This window comes from Xenopus laevis, chromosome 6L (assembly GCF_017654675.1).
Source record: "Xenopus laevis strain J_2021 chromosome 6L, Xenopus_laevis_v10.1, whole genome shotgun sequence".
In the NCBI taxonomy this organism is placed as follows: domain Eukaryota; kingdom Metazoa; phylum Chordata; class Amphibia; order Anura; family Pipidae; genus Xenopus; species Xenopus laevis.
Window position 1 is genome coordinate 11,194,895 of NC_054381.1, and position 27,880 is coordinate 11,222,774.

At 40.8% G+C, this 27,880-nt stretch overlaps 1 protein-coding gene across 1 annotated transcript in view; it reads left to right on the forward strand.

The window, feature by feature from the left end:
* The window catches only part of oxsr1.L (oxidative stress responsive kinase 1 L homeolog), a 66,031-nt gene that overhangs the window by 6,648 nt on the left and 31,503 nt on the right, over positions 1–27,880 (forward strand). Inside the window, 1 exon segment of the mRNA NM_001093445.1 lies at positions 21,706–21,818. Within this exon segment, the coding sequence (NP_001086914.1) occupies positions 21,706–21,818 (113 nt within the window).

Sequence of the window (27,880 nt, forward strand, 5' to 3'; positions counted from 1 at the left end):
GCACATTATTTACATATTTGTAGGTATATGTAGGTGGGAGCTGCCATCTTGCTTGCTTTAACAGAAGTAGCATCCATTGATCCCTATGCAAAAGTGGTCCGATATATCTATTACAGTTTATATTGCTCTCACCTGAGCCATGTCACCAACAACATCACACTGTTAACAAATGATGAAATATGTATGTGTGTTATACAGGTATAGGAAACCCTTTATACATAAAGCTCCAAATACAAGAAGGCCATTTCCCATAAACTCCATTTTAATTAAATAATTAACATTTTTAAAGATTTCCTTTTTTTCTGTGTAAAAATAAAACAGTAGCTTGTACTTGATCCCAACTAAGATATAATTAATCCTTATTGGAAGCAGAACCAGCCTATTGGGTTTATTTAATGTTTAAATGATTTTCTAGTAGACTTAAAGTATGAAGATCCAAATTACAGAAAGATCCCTTTATCTGTAAAACCTAGAGCGTTCTAGATCACAGGTCCCATACCTGTACAAACAGAATCCAGGCTGTACACAGTAATACATACATATCGTCTTTATACTACGGATGCAGTGAATCAAGGATTCAGTTCGGGATTCTGCCTTTTTCAGCAGGATTCGGCCGTATCCTTCTCCCTGGCAGAACCGAATCCTAATTTGCATATGCAAATTAGGGGTGAGCAGGGAAATCGCGTGACTTTTTGTCACAAAACAAGGAAATAAATAATGTTTTCCCCTTCGCACCCCTAATTTTCATATGCAAATTAGGATTCGGATTTGGTTCGGTATTCAGCCGAATCTTCGGTGTTAGGCCAAATCCAAAATAGTGGATTCGGTGCATCCCTACTTTCTACAATATCAGGGAGAATACAATATAAACCATTGTAGTCATTAGAATTGAATTCCCTTTGAATACTTAATTATCTCATGCCAGCTGGCTGCAAAATGCCTCTGCACCCATTAAAAGAGCCAAGGCCATTTCTAATTAAAGGGTTTGCTTACATTATGATGTAGAGAGGGATATTCTGAGACAATTTGCAATTGGTTTTCATTTTCTTATTATTAGTGGTTTTTGAGTTATTTAGCTTTTTATTCAGCAGCTCTCCAGTTTGCAGTTTCAGCAGTTTGGTTGCTAGGATCCAGATTACCCTAGCAACCATGCACTGGTTTGATTAAGAGACTGCAATGTTAATAGGAGAGGGACTGAATAGAAAGATGAGTAATCTAAATTAGCAATAACAATACATTTGTAGTCTTACATTTGTTTTTTAGATGGGGGTCAGTGACCCCCATTTGAAAGCTGGAAAAGATCAGAAGAAAATGGCAAATACTTTTTAAAACTATGAAGACTAATTGAAAAGTTGCTTTGAATAGGCCATTCTATAACATACTAAAAGATAAACCACCACTTTAAATATGAGTATGGTTTAGCCAATCACAAACCACTGTATGGCTAAATAGACAATTGGTTGGCTGACAGCCCTGAAGTATCTCAGCCTATGCTGTAAAAATATCTCTGCAATCTTCCCTGCAGCATGGAGCTTTTATAGGCCAGTGATGTTTAATGGATGTGCTACTGGAGGCCGTGCAAACCAACATTTCCAGGTTTGGGAGCTCAACAATCACATGGATCTCTGTCTAACTGAGTAAATCATGCTGATGTGATTATTTTGGGCCAACAGCTGGATCCATACAGAGCCACTGGCCATGGACTGCCTCAATGCTACCTTGTGGTCCACAGTCAACTCGATTTTTGACCCAGCTTGATCATTAAACTGGGCAAGCCCAATCTGATACCAGTGCAGAGCAACCAATCAGATCTTTGCTTTCAAACAGGTCACTATTGAATGCTACCTGCTCATTGGCTGCTGTTGGTTACAATAACTAGTGCAGACTGTTATTACATAATTCCCTGAGCTCTCAGCATCCTCCACACTTACTATAGGTATGGGAACTGTTATCCAGAATGCTCGGGACCTGGGTTGTCTGGATAAGAGATCTTTCCGTAATTTGGATCTTCATACCATACGTCTATAAGAAAATTATATAAGCATTAAATAAACCCAATAGTCTGTTTTGGTCCCAATAAGGTAGTAAGTGATTATATTTTAGTTGGGATCAAGTGCAAGGTACTGTTTTATTAATACAGAGATAAATAAAATCAATTGTAAAAATCTGGATTATTTGATTATAATGGAGTCTATGGGAGATGGCCTTTCCATAATGTTTTGAGCTTTCTGGATGACGGGTTTCAGGATAACGGATACCTGTACATCAATACAGAATAAAGACACTGTTCTGGCACGATGAACACAAGTTCATGAATAATTATCCCTTCCACTAGGATATTGCAGAATTGCCCATTGGTCAATAGAAATAAAATGTGGTTGAACTAGAGTCGTGCGCGGAACCAATTTGTTAAACCCAAACCCAACCCCCATACTAACAAGATTGGACCCGAAAGTACCTTATCTGCAACCCAAAACCAAAATGCAAATCTTAGAATATCGCTCTCTACATCAGGGATCCCCAACCAGTAACTCGTGAGTAACATGTTGCTCTCCAACCCCTTGGATGTTGCTCTCAAGGTCCTCAAAGCAGGGCCTTATTTTTTAATTCTAGGCTTGGTGGCAAGTTTTAATTGCATTAAAACTAAGTATAGTGCCAAGTAGAGCCTCTTGTAGGCTGCCAGTGCACATAGGGGCTACCAAATAGCCAATATAGCCTTTATTTGGCACCCCAAGGGACGTTTTCATGCTTGTGTTGCTCCCCAACTCTTTTTACATTTGAATTTGGCTCACGGTTAAAAAAGGTTGGGGACCCCTGCTCTACATCATACTAACAGTTTATTTAAAGGAACAGCCCTTTTAACAGACCTGGAGGAATGTTGAAATGACATTGCTGGCAAAAAAAAAAACGAAACAGTTGCCGCATGTCAGTAAAGTAGTTGCTATGTTTCCAGGGCTCCTTGAGCGCCTGTGTCAAAGAACTTGCACTCTAAATATGCTGCCTCTGACCTAGGAAGATAAGCTGGATAAAGCTGGCCATACATAGGGAGATCTGCTCGTTTGGTGACGTTGGCCAAGTAAATCTCTTCCCCAATTTGGCCACCTTAAGGTGAGTTATACCAGGCCGAACCAATCGTATGCTCTATGGCCCAATGATAGGATCACAATGAGAAGAATACGGGTGATCGGATCAAGGACCGTGTCAATGAACCAATGCGCTCCTTGATCCGATTGGCTAGGCTTAAAAATCCACTCACGTTTGGCCAACTTTCGGCCAGATATCGATCTGGGAAGCCTGTCAGAGGGCCCTATACACTGAGCAATAAACTGCCAATTGAATCGGTTGGCAGTTTATATCTGCTCGTGTATAGGGGCCTTAAAGGGGTTGTTAACTTTTAGCATGATGTAGAGAGTGATTTTCTGAGACAATTTGTAATTGTGATTAATTTTTTTATTATTTGCGTTTTTTGTTTAGTTATTGAGTGTTCCTATTCAAGCTGCTCTCAAATTTGCAAGATTAGCAGTCTGGTTGCTAGCTTCCAAATTCCCCTAGCAACCATGCACCAATAATAAGAGACTGGAATACAAATAGGGCAGGGTCTAAATAGAAAGATGAGTAATAAAAAGTAGCAATAACAATAAAGATGAAGCCTTACAGAGCCTTTGTATTTAGATGGGGTCAGGGACCACCATTTGAAAGGGTCAGAAGAAGAAGGCGAATAATTCAAAAACTATAAAAAATATACAATGAAAACCACATATCAAAAGTGAACTCAAAAGTGAACCACCCCTTTAATACTGCGGGTGACTATTGAGTGAGCAGTGTACTCTAATAGAAGGGGCAGATTTATCAAGGGTTGAATTGAAAATTCGAAGTAAAAAAAAAAAAAATCGAATTTCAAGCTATTTTCTGTGTACTTCGTCTAGAGAATAGTCCAAATTTGAAAGTACTGCCTCTTTAAAAATTCAACCATTCGCCATCTAAAACCTGCCGAATTGCTGTTTTAGCCTATGGGGGACCTCCTAGAACTAATTTGGGGTCAATTGGTTTTTTTTTAAAAAAAACGTTGAATCGAATTCGATTGAATACAGCCTATTGACTCGCAGAAAAAAACTTCGATTTTTTTTTTTTTTTAAATAAATTTGGGTTGGTCTTTTTTTTCTTCGAATTTCGAAGTTATGGGAGTTTAAAAAAATCTTGATAAATCTGCCCCTAAATTTGCAGATTATACAAACAGTGAGGCTGGAGTTGAACAGGGTGAATGGGTGGGGGGTTTGGGTGCTTGTGAGCCGTGAGTATAAAGGTGTCACACCCTGCAGTTCAAATGCACAAACATAAGAGCTCATCGCTTCCTTCCCATTCTTCTTCGCCGGCCCAGTGCTCTCCCTTTGTTGTAGTTTCCCAGGCGCCGGTCTCGGAGTGTTGGTGCAAGTCGGCGTGACTCTTTCTAACCGCCCTTCCCGCACACGCCCTCAACTGCGCAGCACCAATCTAGCGGCGCAACTGTAGTGCGTGACAATTGTACCATTAACCTAACATATGCAAATCTAATTTCCTTGTAATGATTGATTAATAAGCATCATGTATCTGCACTGCTGGTCCTGACACAATGTAGCAGATCTGGAGGAAAACTGACTTCTGCTACATTATTTCAAGAGTCGTAATCAGCAAGTGCATTCATTTGAAAGCCGTTGAACATAGCAATAAATGGATGTTGGGTAGTTGCATTTATTTATTTATTTTTTTGGGAGGCCGTTGCCTATGAATTGTTGCACTGTGCCCCATTATCTGAATGAGAGGCTGTGGGACTGTACCATGCAGCGCATCGTTATGGGGGTGGGTGCACCTCTTAGCAGCCCTTGTCCCACTCACTCCCGGCTCCTACAGCGGCACCCGGATGGCAGTGGAATATCAATAAGCCTAAGAGATCAGGGCTCCTTTAGAAGTTGGGAATCTCTGGAATTTCCTCACTTGGGAGAGGGGCGGGACGGCCTCCATCCCTGTGAATTTGGGCTTTTGATTTGTGGCAGAGAGGCAGGGGCCTGACTTCATTACACCCCAGGGCTGTGTGTTTAACCCATTCAGGAGCAGGGCTGCAGGTTCCAGGGACGGATGGCGGTGGAGGGGTCCTGATGATTTTCCTAGTGTTCTATGTAGTTTTAGCATAAAAGGCATTTCATTCTATATGCATAGATCATTACTTATGCTCATGATATATATTTATATTTATTGTTAATTTTTTACAATTTATTCCTATTGGTGCTGATGCGCAGAGGCTAATGATCATATGGGCTAGCAGTTACTTTCTGCTGGGTGGTATTTATATAATAGGGAAGAATAAGCATTTGTCATCCCATGTCATATATAGTAGGCATGGGTATGTTCTGTGATCTTATATCCCTTTTGTAATTATTGGTCCAGTGCAGCCTTAGTACATGGGAATACCTACAGTATACCTAAGCTTACATTACTATAGTTTTATGGGATCTCTCTGTACAGACTATGAGCAAATTTAGGGGTCTGTTCCTGCTGAATTGTGCTTAGAACAGGGGAATACCTATGCTGCCATAGTTTTATGGGATCTCTCTGTACAGACTATGAGCAAACTTAGGGGACTGTTCCTGCTGAATTGTGCTTAGTACAAGGGAATACCTATGCTGCCATAGTTTTATGGGATCTCTCTGTACAGACTATGAACAAACTTAGGTGGCTGTTCCTGCTGAATTGTGCTTAGTACAGGGGAATACCTATGCTGCCATAGTTTTATGGGATCTCTCTGTACAGACTATGAACAAACTTAGGTGGCTGTTCCTGCTGAATTGTGCTTAGTACAAGGGAATACCTATGCTGCCATAGTTTTATGGGATCTCTCTGTACAGACTATGAGCAAACTTAGGGGACTGTTCCTGCTGAATTGTGCTTAGTACAGTGGAATACCTATGCTGCCATAGTTTTATGGGATCTCTCTGTACAGACTATGAACAAACTTAGGTGGCTGTTCCTGCTGAATTGTGCTTAGTACAAGGGAATACCTATGCTGCCATAGTTTTATGGTATGACTCTGTATAGATTCTGAGCAAACTTAGGGGCTGTTCCTGCTGAATTGTGCTTAGTACAGGGGAATACCTATGCTGTCATAGTTTTATTGTATGTCTCTGTATAAATTCTGAGCAAACTTAGGGACTGTTCCTGCTGAATTGTGCTTAGTACAGGGAATACCTATGCTGCCATAGTTTTATGGTATCTACCTGTATAGACTGAGCAAACTTGGGGGACTGTTCCTGCTGAATTGTGCTTAGTACAGGGAATACCTATGCTGCCATAGTTTTATGGGATCTCTCTGTACAGACTATGAGCAAACTTAGGGGCTGTTCCTGCTGAATTGTGCTTAGTACAGGGGAATACCTATGCTGCCATAGTTTTATGGGATCTCTCTGTACAGACTATGAGCAAATTTAGGGACTGTTCCTGCTGAATTGTGCTTAGTACAGGGGAATTCCTATGCTGCCATAGTTTGATGGGATCTCTCTGTACAGACTATGAGCAAATTTAGGGGACTGTTCCTGCTGAATTGTGCTTAGTATAAGGGAATACCTATGCTGTCATAGTTTTTGTGGTCTTGTACTTGTCCCTGTGCCCACAGACACTGATGACAGGACACAGTGTAAAGTGCTAAAATAAGGAATTTTGCACCTGTTTTTGTGATTTTCACTCTCTCCCCGCCGTCCGTAAATAAGCCTTCAGATATTTTATGTAAAGCAATAGTAAGGCAGCCACATTACATGTATCAACATATCTAAAGTTATGAAATTCCTCTTTGTGCAGAAAGCTGTTTATTTACTTGTTTGCCACGTATTCCTGCTCTTCTGAGAAACTGGTTTCTGCTTAAATATGAATCCAGCCTCTATTCTGTAAGTATTGATCATTGTGCTGAGCTAGAACTCTAAATAAACCGTGATAAAGTTGTGGCTGCTTACTACAGCAATGGCACCCCCTATTCGTCATTTTTTGCTACCCCCCCCAAAAAAAGATCAATGAATAGACACTGGGGACAATAGGAATACAGATAGGGGATCTGGAAACCAATTATCCAAAAAGCTCCAGTAAGGTCATCTCCCATAGACTCTATTTTTTCAATTAAAAACGAAATATATATTTTTAAAAAAGTTTTCTTTTTTCTCTGTTATAATAAAACAGTAGCTTGTACTTGATAAAAAAAGAACAAAATGAGGGCACACAGCCTCATAAAGTAAAAACCACATTAAAAAACAAGTGGCTGCTGTGGAATGGACGCCTAACGCGTTTCGGGAACACCCCTTAATCATAGCATATATAATATATACCCCTATAATGAAGGGGTGTTGAACTATGCCGTCCGGTTTATAAATTAGGCGTCATATACTGTATATTTTGTGCAGAATAATATCACGGCTCCATGTATGTCAGCTGGGGTGTTTTATATACAGTAACATTAGAAACAGTGGGGCTCATTTATCAACACTGGGCAAATTTGCCCATGGGTAGTTACCCATAGCAACCAATCAGTGAATAGCTTTTTAAAGCCCGCTGAAAGTAGAACAATGAATGCAGCAATTTGATTGGTTGCCATGGGTCACTGCCCATAGGCAAATTTGGCCAGTGTTGATAAATGACCCGCAGTGACTGCGCCTTTTCTCCACCAGGGGGCAGTGTCATCAAATTGCCCCATGTGTTTATAATCTAGAAGGCTATTGAGGCAAAATATTGTACCGTGCTGGGTTTAGGGATGGAAATTTTGCAGCGATGTCATTAGTCAAGGATTTTTTTGCTGAGACATATATTTGCTGTTAACGTTCTTACATTCTCCACCTAATGGCAGAACGCAGAATTTAGATTACGTTCACTTTTAGTATATTATAGATTGGTCAATTCTAAGAAACGTTTCAATTGATCTTCATTATTTTATTTTTTTCTAATTATTTGCCCTTTTCTTCTTTCCAGCTTTCAAATGGGGGTCACTGACCCCATCTAAAAGCAAATGCTCTGTAAGGCTACAAATTTATTGTTATTGCTACTTTTTTTTTACCCATATTTATATATCGGGCTCTCTCCTATTCATATTTCAGTCTCCTATTCAAACCATTGCATGGTTGCTAGGGTAATTTGGACTCTAGCAACCAGCTTGCTGAAACTGCAAACTTGAGAGCTGCTGAATAAAAAGCTAAATAACGCAAAAACCACAAATAAAATCCAATTCTCAGAATACCACTCTCTGCATCATACTAAAAGTTAATTTAAAGGTGAACAACCCCTTAAATTGGCATAATGAAAAAATAATGAGAATCCTTTTAACAGAGGCAGCAGAGTTCCATTTATTTTGGCCGGTAGGAGATAACTCAACAAGGAGCACACACCACAACCTATTCTGGAACTGCATTTGTCAGCATTTTCTAGTCAAGCAGTGCTTTTTAAAGGAGACATTTTGGGTAAAAAATAAGAATGTACCAGTGTGTTATACTCCTTTAGATATAGAAGAATTGTGCTTAAATAAAGTAGTGTTTCAGGCCGATTTATTTTATATTTCTGCAAAAACCCTTGTAATCCCTCTTTTCTTCCACTTCCTGATCCCAGAATTCCCAGGCCGTGCAGGGGAGCCGGCAGCTCTCAGCACTGTAGGACAGGAACCAATCGGCAGCTAGCAGCTAGAACCTGATAGGAAACAGAAGCCTATCTGTGCTTGTGTGACTGCAGGGCTGTGATTGGCTGTCCCCCTCCTACTTTGCTTCTGACTCGCCCACCCCTCATTTGAAACAGGGGCAGGCACCAGAAAGCATCTATAGGGAGCTCCAATAAAGGGGCTATTTTTAAAGATAATATACATCTTTGCACCATGTAAAAGCAACGCCATATATTACTTTTAATTGCCTACAAAATTAGGGGTTTTTCATTTATCCAAGATGTCTCCTTTAAACCTGAATATATTTTATATGTGACATATGACCATTATAACCTGCCACTGGGCAATTCCAATTCAGCTGGGCATATGGGGTAGAAACGAGGGTAAGACTAGATTTTATTACTACTCAGGCCGTGTTTCATTCCGCTGCAGAGGAATACTCTTGAATAATACACAAGCCATTAAACCTTTAATCCTCGTTGCTGTTTGCATCAGTATGTCAGGGACTATGTGATATTAAAATGAGGTGTGAGGTTAATGCCACCCTTAACTGTGCCATAAAGTGAGTAGCTGAATTGTGTGACCCAGTCCTAGCACTGGGACTTTATAAATGTATCTATATATCTATATATCTATCTATCTATATATATATATATATATCTATATATCTATCTATATATATATATATATATATATATATATATATATATATATATATATATATATATATATATTGAGGTTTGACTGTATCTATATATGCTAGTGTTTGAGGAGAAGATGCTTAAGTGACTGTGCATCCCTGGCACATTATGCTGAGTGACTCTGTGAATCTCTCCTGAGCTGGAGTCTGCTCGTCTGCTCCGCCAGGCAGCATTAATATTGTTATTTTTGTGAATTCAGCAGTCATTATTTTTTATTTCCACATCAAATGTCTCACCCGCCCCCAACTTCTCCCCATCTCTCCTTTAACAAGCGCAGATAAATGGAAAGCCTGTGGTTCCTGGGAGAATTGTCTGTTGCATGCAGCGCACGCAGAACTGTGAAAACCTTGCCTGTTAGATACAGCTAAAAAAGCCTGTTTCGCCCCCTTTGCTCTCATGCATGTCCTGATATTTCCCTACTAATATTATCCATGAACTTTGCAGCATCCAAAATAAATCCTTGCGCAGCAATAGACTCGCAATTGGGGAGAATTACCCAATGATAGAATACAGAGTAAAATGTGGGACCCGTTATCCAGAAAGCTCTGAGTTATATTCAGACTCTATTGTATCCAAATAATCCAGATTTTTAAAAATTATTTCCTTTTTCTCTGTAATTAAAAAACAGTAGCTTGTACTTGATCCCAACTAAGTTATAATTAATCCTTATTGGAAGCAGAACCAGCCTATTGGGTATGAAGGCCCAAATTACAGAAAGACCCGTTATCCGGAAAGTCCCAAGCATTTTGGATAACAGGTCCCATACCCATATATTTAAAAGGATTTAATGGACGGCTGCAACTGGGGGACCAAAGGCCACCCCAATTAGTGATAATTGCATAAGATTCCCGCAGCAGGTTGGTACTTGCATAAAACAAAGTATTGGGTAGAGATTATGGCATCAGATGACCTGCACCCGCGCCAGATGCAGCGCAACCCACACATTGGTTATTTTATCAGACTATTAAATGGAAAACCTGAGATCAAAGTTTCTACCTGTAGTAGGGATATACTGAATCCTAAATCTTTCATGAAGGATTTGACTGAATCAGTATCCTAAATTTCAATCACAGACTAGCACAAACAAGGGTTATAAAATAGCAATTTCCTTGTTGGTGTGATGAATAGATTTTAAGGATTTGCCCAGGTACTGGGATTGGCCGGATCTTGCTGAAACCTGAACCGAATCCTGGACTTGGTGCATCCCTATTGGGCTTGATGTGTTTATTGGGTTACACATGCGCGGGAGCACAATTTGGATTTCCTTTAGTCATCTGCAGAGATATATTCCTTTAAACTTTGAGTGCATTCAATTCAAGGTAAAATGAATCTACAGTATGTTTTTCAGAATTAATCCAGGGAAAAGTGCAGGTGGACTTCAATGCCCTGTGTTTTTGACTTAAGGGGTGGTTCACCTTTAAGTTATCTTTTAGTATGTTATAGAATTGCCACTTCTAAACAACTTTTCAATTTATCATCATTATTTATTTTTTGTAGTTTTTTTTTTAATTTGCCTTTTTCTTCTGACGCTTTCCAGTTTCAAATGGAGGGTCACTGACCCCATCTCAAAAACAAATGCTCTGTAAGGCTATAAATGTATTGTTATTGCTACTTTTTATTATTCATCTTTCTATTCAGGCCTCTCCTGTTCATATTCCAGTCTCTTATTTAAAGCAGCGCATGGTTGCTAGATGCTAAGAGTAGGGATTCCCCGAATCCACTATTTTGGATTTGGCCGACCTCCGAATTCTTTGCGAATCCTTTGGGAACGGGGAAACATTTTTTACTTAATTGTTTTATGACAAAAAGTCATGCATTTCCCTCCCGCCCCTAATTTGCATATGCAAATAAGTATTTCAGTTCGGCCGGGCAGAAGGATTCGGCTGATTCCAAATCCTGCTGTAAAAGCCTGAATCCTAGTTGAGAGAGGTTAGACTGGAGCTATAGTGAATACTCCACTTGCTGATGTACCATGGGACAAAGCAATACGGTATAAATGGAAAGGAGTTTCCAGCTGTCCAGCAAAACCGTCCGCTCCTAGGCCAAGGAATTTTTGGCAAGATCTACACCATTTCTCCATTGTTTCCTTTCTCTTTATTTTTGTCTCTCTTCTTCATTTATTACCTGTACCTCCAGCTTGTTAATAAAGGGGTGGTTCACTTTTAAGTTAACTTTTTAGTTATAAAATGGCCAATTTTATGAAACTTTTCAATTGGCCTTCATTATTTATTTTTATTATAGTTTTTTTAAATTATTTGCCTTTTTCTTCTGATTCTTTCCATCTTTCAAATGGAAGTCACCGACCCCATCTAAAGACAAATGCTCTGTAAGGCTACAAATGTAATGTTATTGCTACTTTTTATTACTCCTTTCTCTTCAATCCCTCTCCTATTCATATTCCAGTCTCTTATGCAAATCAGTGCATGGTTGCTAGGGTAATTTGGACCCTAGCAACCAGATTGCTGAAATTGCAGACTGGAGAGCTGCCGAATAAAAAGCTAAATAACTCGCAAATCATAATCCAAGTGCAAATTGTCTCAGAATATCACGCTCTACAAAATACAAAATGTTGTCTCAAACATGAAAAACCCTTTTAACACCTTCTTACAAAAACTTCCCTAAACTGATATTAATCCCATAGTTTTTCTTATTCCTGTACTGAAACAGAAGAACAATTTTCATTATCACATCCGCTCTAGGGAGGATGAGAATTACTGACTTTCATTGCTGGAAGACTCCTGTTTAGTTTTCTTCCTTTATCCAGATCATCAGTGGAAATGAGCGGCATGATTATGTACCTCTAGGACCAGCGAAAATGCCGACCTATTCCACGTGGCACTTGGGATTCTAATTTTTTTCTTTAAAGGACAAGGAAAGGCAAAACAATAAAATCCCATTTTTACTTTCTTTAATGAAAAAGAAACCTATCTCTAATATACTTCAATTAAAAAAATGTGTACCGTTTTTATAAGAAACCTGACTGTATGCAGTGAAATTCTCCCTTCATTTACTGCTGTGGATAGGAATTGTCAGACGGTCCCTAACTGCTGAGCATGGAAACAATCATACTTATGAACAGCAGGGGGAGCCCCCGCCTTACTTCACAGCCTTGCAGAATTCGAGCAGCTTTGTTTATGATGATCCCTAAGCAGCCCAGACCACACTGAGCATGTGCAGGGTCAGGGTCAGGCAAAGATGTATAACAAAGTTACAAGATGACAGCCCCCTGTGACCAACTTTGAAAGCATAAATCATTTGTTTGATTAGGGTTGTGGTGCAGTAAGTTCTTGTTTATGTTTAGTATAAAAAATACAGCATTTCTAGCATTATTCTATTTTAGACTTTCCTTGTCCTTTAAGCCTCTGACCCTTTTTAGGGAGCCCGCTGGGGATTAAGTGACAGTTGCAGCCGCTGATGGGCAGAGAAGGAGCCGAGACGCTTCCTGCTGTCAATATCTATCTCTTGATGTTTCATTTAATATTCAATAAACACTCACACGGGCTAAAAATATAGTGCGGAATTGACCCGCAGGCAGTGATGTCTAGAGAGGGGCATGGCATTCCTGGCTTGTCTTATTCTTAGAGAGAGAGAATTGGCAGAAGAGAAACAACATCCTCTATCTGTACTATAGTATTAGCTGCCAGATGAAAGGCCGACTTAACCGGCAACAGAACAAATGTTATTTAAAGGCGGCGCAAACCCACTAATAAAATTTGTGCTGAATGAAACAAAATATAATTTAAAGCAACTTTCCAATATACATTCATTAGATCTTTTCACTGGTTATAAAGTTCTGTGTAAATGCATTTGCTATTGAAAGCAGTGTCTAGGCGGCCATTTCTATTCTCTGTCCTGGTCAGTTGAAACAATGTTGTAAAAAGCAGTTTATTAAATCACATTAAATCACTGACCTCTGCTACTTTATGTTGTTTCAGAAATAACCACAAAGATACTGTTGTAGTAGCCATTACATTTACTAACAACTATAAAACCATGGAAAAACTTTAGTTACTGTATATTGGAAAGTTGCTTAGAATTACATTTACTCTTATTAAGCAATATGTTATTTTTGGGTTTGAACCCTCCTTTTAAAGGGGACCCACACTCGACCCTAACCCACTCACACCCGGCCAGACCTGGCTCAACTCTTCAATTTGAAGACCCGTGCCCACCCACTCATCATGAAAGGGGCGGGGCAGGTGTGAATATAAATGGAGGAGCCGGAAGCTGGGAAGTGTTTGGTCATGGGCGGGAAGAGCGGATGGAACCACTCAACCCAAAGACTTAATGCGGCAAATGACCCGAACCCGCCTGACCCGCTATTCTGAGACCATTTGCAATTGGTCTTAATTTTTTATTATTTGTGGCTTCTGAGTTATTTCGCTTTTTATTCAGCAGCTCTCCAGTTTGCAATTTCAGCAATCTGGTTGCCAGGTTAATTTGAACCCTAGCAACCAGATTGCTGACATTTTAAACTGGCGAGCTGCTGAATAAAAAGCGAAATAACTCAAACCACGAATAATAAAAAATGAAAACCATGCATTGATATGTAAAAAAGACTGGAATATGAATATGGTTGTGGCCTTGCAGAGCATTTGTTTTTTAGATGGGGTCAGTGACCCCCATTTGAAAGCTGGAAAGAGTCAGAAGAAGGTAAATAATAATAAAAAAAAACTATAAAAAATAATAATAATGTAGACCAGTTGAAAAGTTGCTTAGAAACACCCCTTTAAGGCATCTGGATGGAGAATTGACTTCTGCTACTTTGTTTCAAAGGCAGAACTAGAAGAAAGAAATGGTCACACAGATACTATTTTTAGTAGCCATTACATCTCTTTTTACTATTTGTAGATCTTTTTTTTTCCCAGCAGTTTCTGAATTTAGCCGCTGTCTGGTTGCTAGGGTTCAATTTAACCTAGCAACTAGGCAGTGGTTTGTAACAGAGATAGGGATATGAATTGACGGTTGAAATAGAGAGATAAGTAATCTAATGTAACAATAAATATAAAATTGTAGCCTCAAAGAGGAATAGTTTTTTTTTGGCTCCTGGGGTCAGTGATCCCCATTTGAAAGCTGGAAAGAGTCAGAAGAGAGAGGGAAATTATTAAATTGTTAATTAAATAATTATTAATACAAATAAAAATTAAGACCAAAGTTTCAAATATTAGGCAATTCTATAACATACTTAAAGTTCACCTGAAGGTGAACCACCCCTTTAGTTAACTTTAACTAATTTAACGTGAATATTCCCTTGACTTTCTGTATGATAGAGAACTGGTATATAACAAAGTAGCTCACCTCTTCTCACCATTCTCCTATGGGTGCCCCAACAAGCACCGGCCTTCACTTTGTAATGTCCTAATGTTTTTGGATATTAAACCACTATTTGGTTATTATGTTTTTTTGAGAAAACGTTCAATTTCTGTTGTTGTCTATGATAGAGAACTGGCTCAGGTGATGTCTTGCAATAGAGACATATGAATTTAATCGTAATGGGATTTTTTGGCAACGATTTTCTGTTCTTTGTTGTGTGGGAATCGGCTGCAGCTAATTGGCTTCTGAGCGGCTGAACTTAATAGGCTTGTGCTTTTCAGTAATGTTATTTGGTTGCTAATGCCCTCCAGCGTAAGTAACCTAAAGCAGATTCTCTGGAAAGCCCAGGCAACAGCAGCAGATACTTGCACCTCCCTGACTGTCAGCTAATCTCAGCTCAGTGACTGCATCATACCACTGCTTGATAATGGCTATGGACTGGGAAACGTAAAGTGGTTGTTCACCTTTGAATTAACTTTTAGTATGATTTAGAGAGTGATATTCTGAGACAATTTGCAATTAGTTTTAATTTTTTATTATTTGTAGCACATGGTTTTATGGGATTTCTCTGTACAGACTATGACCAAACTTGGGGGCTGTTCCTGCTGAATTGTGCTTAGTACAGGGAATACCTATGCTGCCATAGTTTTATGGGATCTCTCTGTACAGACTAAGAACAAATGTAGGGGCTGTTCCTGCTGAATTGTGCTTAGTACAGGGAATACCTATGCTGCCATAGTTTTATGGGATCTCTCTGTACAGACTATGAGCAAACTTAGGGGACCGTTCCTGCTGAATTGTGCTTAGTACAGGGGAATACCTATGCTGCCATAGTTTTATGGGATCTCTCTGTACAGACTATGAGCAAACTTAGGGGACCGTTCCTGCTGAATTGTGCTTAGTACAGGGGAATACCTATGCTGCCATAGTTTTATGGGATTTCTCTGTACAGACTATGAGCAAACCTAGGAGGCTGTTCCTGCTGAATTGTGCTTAGAACAATTGTGCTTAGTACAATGAGCAAACCTAGGGGGCTGTTCCTGCTGAACAGCATTTCTTAAGGTGGCCATACACGGGCCGATAAAAGCTGCCGACAGACCGTGTCGGCAGCTTATTGGCCCGTGTATGGGGCCCCCCGACGGGCTTCACCGATGGAGATCTGGCCGAAAGTCGGCCAGATCTCGATCGGATGGGACAGAAAATCCCGTTGGATCGCGCGCGGCATCTATTCGTTGATGCGGCCCCGCGATCCGACTGCCCGTTTGGGCTACGTTAGGATCTTTCCATGTATGGCCACCTTTACCCACTGTACTGCGGGACAGAAGAGCCTTCTAGCTGTTGGTTAGACATTCTTGGTCTAATGAACACAATAGATAGAATTATCAGGCTTTACTAATCAGCACAGTGTTAATTAACATAAATCTCATTAAATGAGCAGAACGTATCCCATGCAGCCAAGAGATGACAGAAAATGAAGTTAATAGAGACTGTACAATGGCCATATTTGTGTTTAACATGATTGTTCTCAACAACACATGTTGTTAGTGTATATAAATAGGCTGCTATGCACATTACAGTCATTACACTGAGCAGCAGATGCTTCCAGGCACTTGACGCTTTCAAACTGGAGGGAAAAAGTTAAATCGTGTCGGAACAGCAAGCTGCATATTTTATGCATGAAAGGGTTGCAGATTATAAAGGGCAAGTAAAGTTGTGTGCAGGTTGTAGTTGCAGAGGTTGAAGGCGCAGGTCAAGCCATATGTTACTACAGGTATGGGACCTGTAGCATTTACATAATTTGGATCTTCATACCTTAATTCTACTAGAAAATCATGTAAACATTAAATAAACCCAATAGGCTGGTTTTGCCTCCAATAAGGATTAATTATATCTTAGTTGGGATCAATTACAAGCTACTGTTTTATTATTACACAGAAAAAGGAAATTGTTTATGGGAGAACAGCCTTTCTGTAATTCGGAGCTTTCTGAATAACAGGTTTCTGGATAACTGATCCCATACCTTTATTTGGTTTTCATTTCTTTATATTTTGTGGTTTGCCGTTTCAGAAATCTGGTTGCTGGGGTCCACATTACCCTGTTGCAGTAGTTTGGAGAAACAGGGTGCCCCAGAATAAATGGTAAATGACTCACCAAATAGTAAATGTGGTCCGGGTGCACCAGCTCCAGACCCCCCAGTTTTAGGGAGGGGTACGGCAAAGGTATGAAGAAGAAGCAGGGCCAACCGGCACTCAGATGGGTCCACAGAAAATTTGTTAAAATATACATTTTATTTCTACAAATTTAAAAATTGTATATTTGCATCTCCATCCGCCCTACGCGTTTCGCACCCACTTGGGGCACTTAGTCATGGGCTCTTCCACATTACCCTGGCAACCGTGCCTTGATTTGAATAAGGGACTGGAATATGAATAGGAGAGGGGCTGAATAGAAAGATGAATAATAAAAAGTAGCAATAACAATACATTTGTAGCCTTACAGAGGAGATGGAGTCAGTGACCCCCATTTGAATGCTGGACAGTCAGAAGAAAAGAGGCAAAAAAATGAAAAAAATATGTAAAAAGAAAAAATCAAGACCAATTGGAAAGTTGTTTAGAATTATCCATTTTATGACATAATCAAAGTTAACTTAATGGTGAACCATGTGTGGTTATAGGGCATGCAGAATAGCCAAATTCCTCTACTTGCTATTGCCCTAAACCAGGGGTCTCCAACCTTTTTTACTCGTGAGACACATTTAAATGTAAAAAAGAGTTTGAGATCCCCATGGACTTTTTAATGCTTGTGTTGCTCTCCAATAAGGGCTGTGATTGGCTGATTGGTAGCCCCTATATGGACTGGCAGCCTACAGGAGGGTCTGTTTGACATTACACCTTGTTTTTATATAACCAAAACTTGTCTCCAAGCCTGGATTTAAAAAAAGAAGCTCCTGCTTTGAGGCTACTGAGAGCAACATCCAAGGGGTTAGTGAGCAACAGTTGATAGCGAGCTTCTAGTTGGGGATCACTGCCCTAAACTTTCACTACATGATCTCTTACCTACGGGGCACACAAGGTACCATCGAGCGTGACCCTATAAATGGAGCGGCACCCTATAAATGGACTGGCACCCTCCAGACATACCGGGATATTTCTGCTCCCAGACAAAGAACAGAGGCCAGTGAAGTTCATTCATTAATGAGGAGTGACATATTTGTGTGGCTTTGAGTCAGACAAGGACATTAATAAAAGCCCAGCATCCTACTGTATCATAGTCACATGGCCGTTTGGGTTAACGGTGGCTGCTTTCCTTGGAAGAGTAACCAGAGCAAGCAGTGTGGCAGCCTCCGCTCCTTTTATAAATATATATAAATATGTGACTAAAGCTTCCTCATTACATTATTCTCTAGCCCAGGGGTGTCCAAACGTTTTGCAACGAGGGCCAGATTTGGTGAAAATGTGTGGGGGCCGACCATTCAACTTGACATTCAGCCTGACACCCATATCCCTTCGGAGGAGCTAACTAGCAATTTAGGCCCTAAATGAATAATAAAAAGTAGCAATGACAATAATTTGTAGCCTTCCAGAACATTTGTTTTTTAGATGGGGTCAGTGACCCCCATTTGAAAGCTGGAAAGAGTCAGATGGGGGGACAGGAAGAAATAATTAACCCCCCAGCCCAGTAATGTAATGTCACTGCTGCTGCAGAACCTCTAAGGAACTGCCACTCGCTAGCCCCTCACCTCATTGCCTGTACCCCGACACCAGTTTAGCCACATGGAATCTCTCTATAGGCAAAGAGGTTCTGCAGCAGCTAGCAGAGATGAACTGAATGAAAGGTCCTGATTATCATTTAGATTTGTGCCATTGCAGAGTAGGTGCTAAAGTCTGGCAGCTCTTGCAGAACTACAAGTCTCACGTAGCTGGATGATGAGGTTGCTGCTTACCCCCCACACCCATCCTTCCTATATCTATTGCTTCATTTCAAACCATCCTGACTAAATCACCGGGAACCCTAAATTATAACTTTGCCCCAGAGCTTATTCCCCCCGATGCTGCACTCGCCCCAATCAGCGCCTGGAATATCCGCCGTCAGAATGTTGCTGGTTGCTAAGGAGATATGGAGGTGCAATGCGGCCATGTGGTTGCCATGTAGACGCCAACATTAACTCTGCTGCTTTTCCACGCTGTTGGGTTTTGGGCCGGAAGTGTATTGAGACGCTGTAGTTATGTGGACCTATAATAAGGGTTTTGGCAGATGGGGGACCCAAGTCAGGGAAGCCGGTTTTGGTAGGTGGTCGCAGCCAGGCTCGCTGCTTATTCAGAGGGAAGGGAATCGGCTTCCTCACTAGCTGCTCTCTCCAGCCATTGCACGATGCTCTGAAAGGCAGGGGGTGCGGCGAGAGCAGCTCGTCATTACCTGCTGCAGGCCAATTAAAAATGGATCGCGGGCCAGGGCCGTAGTTTGGAAACCCCTGCTCTAGCCATTATATACTTCTGAGCCATGGTGCTGCCATATTGATTTTAAGATTTATCAACCTAGCCTCCCATCTGCCATAAGCCATTATATTTATGGTCTTCTCTTGCTCCTTGTTCTCCGTTCAATTCCCTGGCACAGCAGATCTGTGTGTGTTTTTACTTAACTGTGTGTCCCCCACATAATGTCTATTGATATGTACACACCCGAAGATTTTACTATGTCAGCTTGATATGTGTTGGACTCTTCCAGACATATATCTTCATACAGAGATAAAACTATAATTTATATCTACCATACTGTCCCCCCTACATAGACCATACAACATATGGGTATACATATATACACACAATATTTACGGCTGGCATATGGGTATAAATATATATACCGTATATACTCGAGTATAAGCCATCCCGAGTATAAGCCGAGGTACCTAATTTTACCTCCAAAAACTGGGAAAGCTTATTGACTCGAGTATAAGCCGAGGGGGAGAAATGCAGCAGCTTCTGGTAAGTTTCAATCTCGTTTTTGGATGACTATTCTTAGGCGCCGGCTACTATTCTAAGTCGCCGGCGAATATTCTTAGGCGCTGGCTATTATTCTAAGGCGCTGTCGAATATTCTTAGGCGCCGGCAACCGTTTTTGCGCTTGACCCTAGTATAAGCCGAGGTAGAGTTTTTCAGCATATTTTGGGGGCTGAAAAACTCGGCTTATACTCGAGTATATACGGTATACCATTTTTATAGCTGGCACATGGATATATGCAATATATATAAAAAATACACAAAAACCATAAATATCCTGTAAATTATATCCTTATAAACGGTGAGTTCTGATGTAATTTCGGTCACATGACTCACTGAAATTTGTGTATTATAAAAAATAAAGTACCTCCATTTGTAAAATATGAGGATATTAGAAGTTACCTCGGAGTTCCATGACCTGTATAAAAACACTCGGCCTTCCGCCTTGTGTTTTTTATATGGTCACGAAACTCCTCGGTAACTTATAATATCCTTATATTTTACAACAGGAGGTACTTTATTCACTATATATATAGATAGATAGATAGATAGATAGATAATATAGATAGATAGGTATGAAATACAAGGTGATGGCACTCACAGGATTTGTAGAAAAAACAACTCTTTATCTCTAAAGGAGCAGCTCTTATATATAATGATAATTTATGATTGTACTTAAGAGCCCTTGAACAAGTAAAATATCAGGACGCTTTCTGCGCAGTATAAGTGTGCGCCGGCATTCTCGACTTTCGCTTTTCCGTACATCAAAGGTCAAGTTTCACACCTAAAATCCTAGTCTTCAGCAGAATTATTTCTGATCCCTCTATATTTATCTCCTCGGGAGCAGCTGCGCCGTATGATTCTCCTTTAGGTTTGTACTTTTGCCTAATGTCAGATGGATGAGTATTCTGCTTTGATTCACCACTGTGCAAAGGTCACGAGAATGTGATAAATAGCCACCTATGGTAATTGCATGTAAGTGAAAAACTGGCTATTGTGGGCTACATTGCCTGTGAACCCTTTCCCATTTATTCACTTAAAGTGATTTGCACTAGCTGCAACAAATCACTTTATTCTCTCCCCTGCCCCGCAAAACTATATTTTACTAATGAATAAGGCTCAAAATGCTGCATTTTATAATACTAGGCCAGAGCTTCAGAAGCCTCATAACAGTAGTGATCCAGCAGCTCCCAATCTTGTTAGTCCATCAATTGTGTCCGTGGCACTGCACATGCTCAGTGGGCTCTGGGCTGCTCTAGAGAAGCTGAGCTTAGGGGTTGTCTAAAAATCATCCATGCATTAGTTACATCTGTCCTAGAATCTTATGCCATATAATGTGAATCTGAATTACTAATCAGCCTTGCACTGCGACTTTAAAGGGGTTGTTCACCTTTGAACCATGCATTGATTTGAATAAGAGACTGGAATATGAGTAGGAGAGGGAATGAATAGTTGAGTAATAAAAAGTAGCAATAACAATACATTTGTAGTAGTGATGTGCCGCGGGTTTGGGTTGACCTTGCACGCTTCCTCTACCGTCAAATGCCAGCTTCCGACTTCCGGGTTCGTCTTTTATAGACGCTGCACCTGCTCACCCCACCCCTTTTGTGACGTCATTGGCAGGGAGGGTCTATAAAAGTAACCCGGAAGTGCGGGGGCGGGCGGGATTGGGTCGGGTGCGGGTCGGGGAAATCTGGACCCGCACAGCACTAACTTTTGTAGCCTTACAGAGCATTTGTTTTCAGATGGGGTCAGTGGTCCCCTAATTAAAACTGGAAAAAGTCACAAGCTAAAGGCAAATAACTAAAAAACTATGAAATATAGAAAATGAAGACCGTTTGAAAAGTTGCTTAGCATACTAAAAGTTAACTTAAAGGTGAACCACCTCTTTATTGAGGGCCAGAACACAAGTTGTATCAGTTATAGCCTACTTCTAGTAGTCATTTAACGGCTATCACCAACTATCTTCCTAGGGTACCATTACGCTTGGTCCTAATGGGTGGTATAAATTGTACTGATTTATTTGTTCCCTTTGTAGGAAGCGGCGCGACGGCTGTGGTCCAGGCTGCTTTCTGCGCTCCCAAGAAAGAGAAAGTGGCCATCAAGAGAATAAACCTGGAGAAATGCCAGACCAGTATGGACGAACTTCTGGTAACCGCACTGATCTTATTGCTATTGAAAAGCCTAAAGCAACTGGACTTGCTGAGTAGTCTCGTCTAACACAAGTCCAATAAATTTAGACTCACCGCTGTTCAATACTGTATCACGTGACCTGCATAAATGGAGCCTTCATAGACCTCTGCTCTGTTGTCTCCACCCCCTGCCGTAGTCACTGACCTGGAGAGGACAGCAGGTATTGCAGTCACGGCAGAAGAGCTTCAGGTGCAATTTGTGGGTCATAAAAGAGGCGGAGCTTACAGGGTTTGGGTAGATGATGGGCAACGTTTTGACATATCTGGGTCAGGGCAACTCAGGGGGCATAACCATGTGCAAGGGTTTTTTTCCCCTTTTGTGCCCCATGCTACGTGTTGGCAGGTGACCAGTGGGCTAATAATCGAGGATTCTGGGGGCAGGGCCCTGCTAACAAAGTACTATGGGGCCCCCGGGATTACTGATGTGCTTTTAACAGATTCTGTCATGATCTTTATGGTGTCGTTTTTATCTCTAAATTACACTGCAAATAATTCACTCTACAATATAAAATTTCATTCCTGAACCAGCAAGTGTATTTAGTTGTAATATTGGTGTGTAGGTGCATCTCAGGTTATTTTGCCTGGTCATGTGATTTCAGAAAGAGCCAGCACTTTAGGATGGAACTGCTTTCTGGTAGGCTGTTGTTTCTCCTACTCAATGTAACTGAATGTGTCTCAGTGGGACCTGGATTTTACTATTGAGTGCTGTTCTTTGATCTACCAGGCAGTTGTTATCTTGTGTTAGGGAGCTGTTATCTGGTTACCTTCCCATTGTTCTGTTGTTAGGCTGCTGGGGGGGGGGGGGGTACTTGCAGTACAGCAGTAAAGAGGGACTGAAGTTTATCAGAGCACAAGTCACATGACTGGGGGCAGCTGGGAAATTGACAATATGTCTAGCCCCATGTAAGATTTCAAAATTAAATTAAAAAAAATGTTTTTGCTCTTTTGAGAAACAGATTGCAAATCAGAATTCTGCTGGAGCATCACTATTAGCTATTTTTTTTTTGAAAAAAACATGTTTTCCCATGACCGTATCCCTTTAAGCTACACCTTAATGGTTATAGCAGACAGTAACAAGCAGCATGCACTCTGTGGCCCTGATTTACTGACTCAGCTCATGCTCTTATAAATATCCATATACACAAGCTGCCGTTCTGCTGTGCAAGTCAAACCTTGAATACTCTATGGACATCTCTTTATAAACTGTGTTTGGCCCCTAGAGATGCACAGAGCTGCTAGGAACCAATGCACAAGCAGCATTTTGTATGGAGCATATATATTGTCGAACTATAGCTCTCAGCAGCCGGATAAAGCCCAGAAGAAGTTGAGATTAAATGCGGATTAAATTCTGCATGTCTGAAAAGTATACAGTTTAACTATAAAACCACATTATAACTCTTAAAATGCCCTTCACCGTTTTTGCCATAACTCCATTTCATTACATCATGTGCGGGAGCCGTTAAAATGCAAATCGTCTCACTGTTTGTGGGGCAAATTAAGGGAGAGGGCAATAAATGTAATTACACCCTCATTGAATTGCAAAAAAAAACGACTCCGCAGTCACAAAATGTTCTTTAAATCATTTAACAAAATTAGTCATTATGGTTTGCAGATTAACAAATAATTGTGCCTTTTTTGTGGCCCTTCATACGAGGCCACTGGTTCCACTCGGCAGGCTACAGGGCATCATATAGGTTTGCTTAGCACCTCTCATAGCCCTTCTGTTGTGTTAGGAGCCAGGAGGAGACATGGTTAAGCTTCTCTGATATCTGGACAGGGGCCTTGCTATGGATGCTGGAAGCTGATAGAGTTAAGCTTATCTCTCCTTTCTCCTAGTCATTGGCTCGATGTAGAACACTAGAGGCCCCCCGCACTGCTGCCAGATCAGTCGGCCTATTTGCCCAGCGGCTTCCAAAGCTTCATTTGCCAGCGCGTCTCGTCTGAGCTGTTGTTTGTAGATATTTGCAGATATTCCCATCTCACAGGCAGCCGCCATCAAATGGCTTGGAAGAGAATGGAATGGCTATTTATTATTCATGGGCTTGTGATTCACGCCTGGCAGCCGCTGTATGCAACCACACATCAAACAGCTGATTTCTCATTTTCATTCTCGTGTGCATTCTGGGAGTGCGACGTTAACCCCTTCCCTGTTCTGGCAACTTTATGATTTTTTTCTTAATTGTTAGAATTATTACAATATTTAAATGCATGTTTGTAGGAACAAAGAGGCACACAGATTCCCCCCTGACTGCCAGTTCATGAGCATGCTGGCAGTCGCCCATCACTGATCTGGTATTTAAACATTAGCAGCATGTACCGGTGCCTTTCCTAAATTAAATGGATTTTCTTTTACTCAATAGGAAATAAACCGTAAATTAAAGGGAAACTAATACAAAAAGCCGTCATTCACACTCCCTCACTGGTGCAAGCTATTGCTCATAAGGTACCTTAACGGGGAGGCACGTTTATCAAAGTGTCGAATTTCGAATTCATTTGAGTTTTTAAAAACACCCCTAAACTCCCATAAATTCAAAATTCCACCAATCGAAATTGATTAAAATAAGTGAATTTTAAAACTCTGGTGAATTAAATCAAAAATTCCAGAAGGCTGCAAACAATTCCAAATTGATCCCTGGACCTCTCCCATTGACTTAAACAGCAATTCGGCAGTTTTTAGGTGGCGAATAGTCGATTAGAGTTCTTAAAGGGCCAGAGTATTTTTAAATCTCGAAAATCAAATTAAAAATCTTTTTTAAAAAAAACTCGAATTGAACTTTAATAACTTCCTAGTCGAATTTGACAGTTTTGACCATAAAAAATTTAACCCTTGATAAATCTGCCCCATAGTGGGAGCACGCACACACTCCCTAGTGCACAGGGCTGCCATCAGTATTCCTGGGGCCCACATAAGTTAGCAGGGTTTTCCCCGCAAGGGGCCTTAATTGTTAGCCCAACGGTCACCTGACCCTCCTTTGGCTGTGGGCTCTAGCAGCAAGTAGAATGAAAAAATACCCCTACACTGCATGACTACACCCCTTATCTGCCCCATCACTCTTAACCCCGCCCATGATCTACCCAAACCCCACCGTCATGCCACAAGCTCCGCCCAAGTCCGATGTTTTTGGCAGTTTGGAGCAGTAGCGGCATTTTTGCCACCAAGCTGTAACATAATCATTCTTTTGGAGAAAAATGCCCACCAATGCCCACCAAAATGGTGATTATAATAAAAGAATGTTATTATATGTATGCCTTTAAACCAGTAGCAACAGGGTTATATATTCATGAACACTTGGTGGTGCTATTATGTGGTAGTGTATGAAGAATAAGTCAGCCCTCACAAGCAGCATGGATACTTCTGTATGCTTAGATGGAATGCTCTGGGCATGCTGTGAGCTATGGGAATACCACTTCTGTGCTGCTTGTGCTGGGAAAGGGCGGCTGCTCATTCTGCAGACAGGTATTTGCACTAGTGCAGCTCTGCAGCGTTAATCTTATATTTACACAAATGCAACTCACGCACAGGCAGTGGGCTGAGCCGTCATTCTTCATCAGAAGGCCTAGAAACTGCTGTTGTGTGGAGCAGAGACCGACGTTTAAAGTGCTGCAGCATTAACATAACCGTTCCCTTTTCGGAGCACTTAGTATGATTCACAAGCCTACATTCTATTGACCATATGCTGAGTGAAGTTAAGATATGGAATCCACTGGAGTTCTATGGAAAGACTACTGAAAAGCCTTAATTGAATAATTCCCTGGAGTCCTAAAGAGATGTCTAATGATCATGGACATTATGTTTTTACTGCTGTTGTGTACAGAGAACAAGGGCAAGCATAGTGGCAGCTCCCACTTGTAGAAATGCAGAGGTGGAGAGAATGTCTGCATATTCAGTGTATTTTCTTGTACAAACTATGAGCAAATGTAGGAACTGTTCCTGCTGAATTATGCTTAGTACAGGAGAATACCTTTGCTGCCATAGTTTTATGGGATCTCTCTGTACAGACTATGAGCAAACTTAGGGACTGTTCCTGCTGAATTGTGCTTAGTACAGGGAATACCTATGCTGTCATACTTTTATAGTATATCTCTGCACAGACTATGAGCAAATGGATGTGGACATTCCTGCTGAATTGTATTTAGTACAGGGGAAGGCCAATATTGCCATTTTTATGGTATTTCTCGGTACAAGCTATGAGAAAATGGATGGGGCTGCTCCTTCTCAGGGTATAGTTCTATGTAATGTCTCTGTACAATTTACAGCAGTCCTTTGGGGCTTGTTGTGTTGTTTCCCTTTATTGGCTGGGTACATCCCAATTATACCTGAAGCTCATTGATCCCCTGTGAAGCGAATCTAACACTAGAGAAAGTCTATGCGAGAAAATCAGACAAGAACAATGGAGGTTTGTATAAAGCTGAACTAGCAATGTCAGATCAATAGTAGCTAGAGAAGTCTTCCTAGAAGAGGCATATTTATATTTAATTAGATATATATATGTGTATAGTTACTCATGCTTCTCTTTCTAAGACAGACTGACATGACCGTTGCTATTAAATGTTAGGGCTATGACGTTCTTTATTTATCTGAACGACGCTCCCGTATGTATAGACTGTGGCTACAGGGAGGCTGAACAAAAAGGTTAGTTACAGACTTGCCTTTCCATTCATCAGACATATGAGACATTTTCTATGGAGAATTGTTTCTACCAGTGTCATTTAAAGGAAAACTATACCCCCAAAATTAATACAGATAGTTTATATCATATTAAGTGGCATATTAAAGAATCTTATCAAACTGGAATATATATTTAAGTAAATATTTCCCATTTACATCTCTTGCCTTGAACCCCCATTTTGTGATGGTCTGTGTGCTGCCTCAGAGATCACCTGACCAGAAATACTGCAGCTCTAACTGTGACAGGAAGAAGTGTGGAAGCAAAAGACACAACTCTGTCTGTTAATTGGCTCATGTGACCTAACATGTATAGTTTGTATGTGTTGTTTATGTGCAAACCATAAAACTATGGCAGCATAGGTATTCCCCTGTACTAAGCACAATTCAGCAGGAACAGTCCCCTAAGTTTGCTCATAGTCTGTACAGAGAGATCCCATAAAACTATGGCAGCATAGGTATTCCCTGTACTAAGCACAATTCAGCAGAAACAGTCCCTAATATGCTTGAAGTCTGTATAGAGAGATCCCATAAAACTATGGCAGCATAGGTATTCCCCTGTACTAAGCACAATTCAGCAGGAACAGTCCCCTAAGTTTGCTCATAGTCTGTACAGAGAGATCCCATAAAACTATGGCAGCATAGGTATTCCCTGCACTAAGCACAATTCAGCAGGAACAGTCCCTAAGTTTGCTCATAGCTTGTACAGAGAGATCCCATAAAACTATGGCAGCATAGGTATTCCTCTGTACTAAGCACAATTCAGCAGGAACAGTCCCTAAGTTTGCTCATAGCTTGTACAGAGAGATCCCATAAAACTATGGCAGCATAGGTATTCCCTGTACTAAGCACAATTCAGCAGGAACAGTCCCTAAGTTTGCTCATAGTCTGTACAGAGAGATTCCCATAAAACTATGGCAGCATAGGTATTCCCTGTACTAAGCACAATTCAGCAGGAACAGTCCCCTAAGTTTGCTCATAGTCTGTACAGAGAGATTCCCATAAAACTATGGCAGCATAGGTATTCCCTGTACTAAGCACAATTCAGCAGGAACAGTCCCCTAAGTTTGCTCATAGACTGAGCAGAGCCACTGACACAAAAGAGGCCTAACAAGATCCAAGAAGAGCGTCTGGGTGCATATTTGAAGGGCTGGAGTATTACAGTTCTAGGGCTGGTACAGTAGGTCTAGTATATAAAATATCGCATTTCTAGCCTTGTATTTTAAGGTCCCTCAAGGGCTAAGCTTTTCTCCCTAAGGCCCATTATATGCGAGTAGTTGTGTGTGCGGCTCAGTGTTATTGCAGATATATATATATGATTTGGGTGCTAGAATACAAAGCAGCAATGAAGCCAT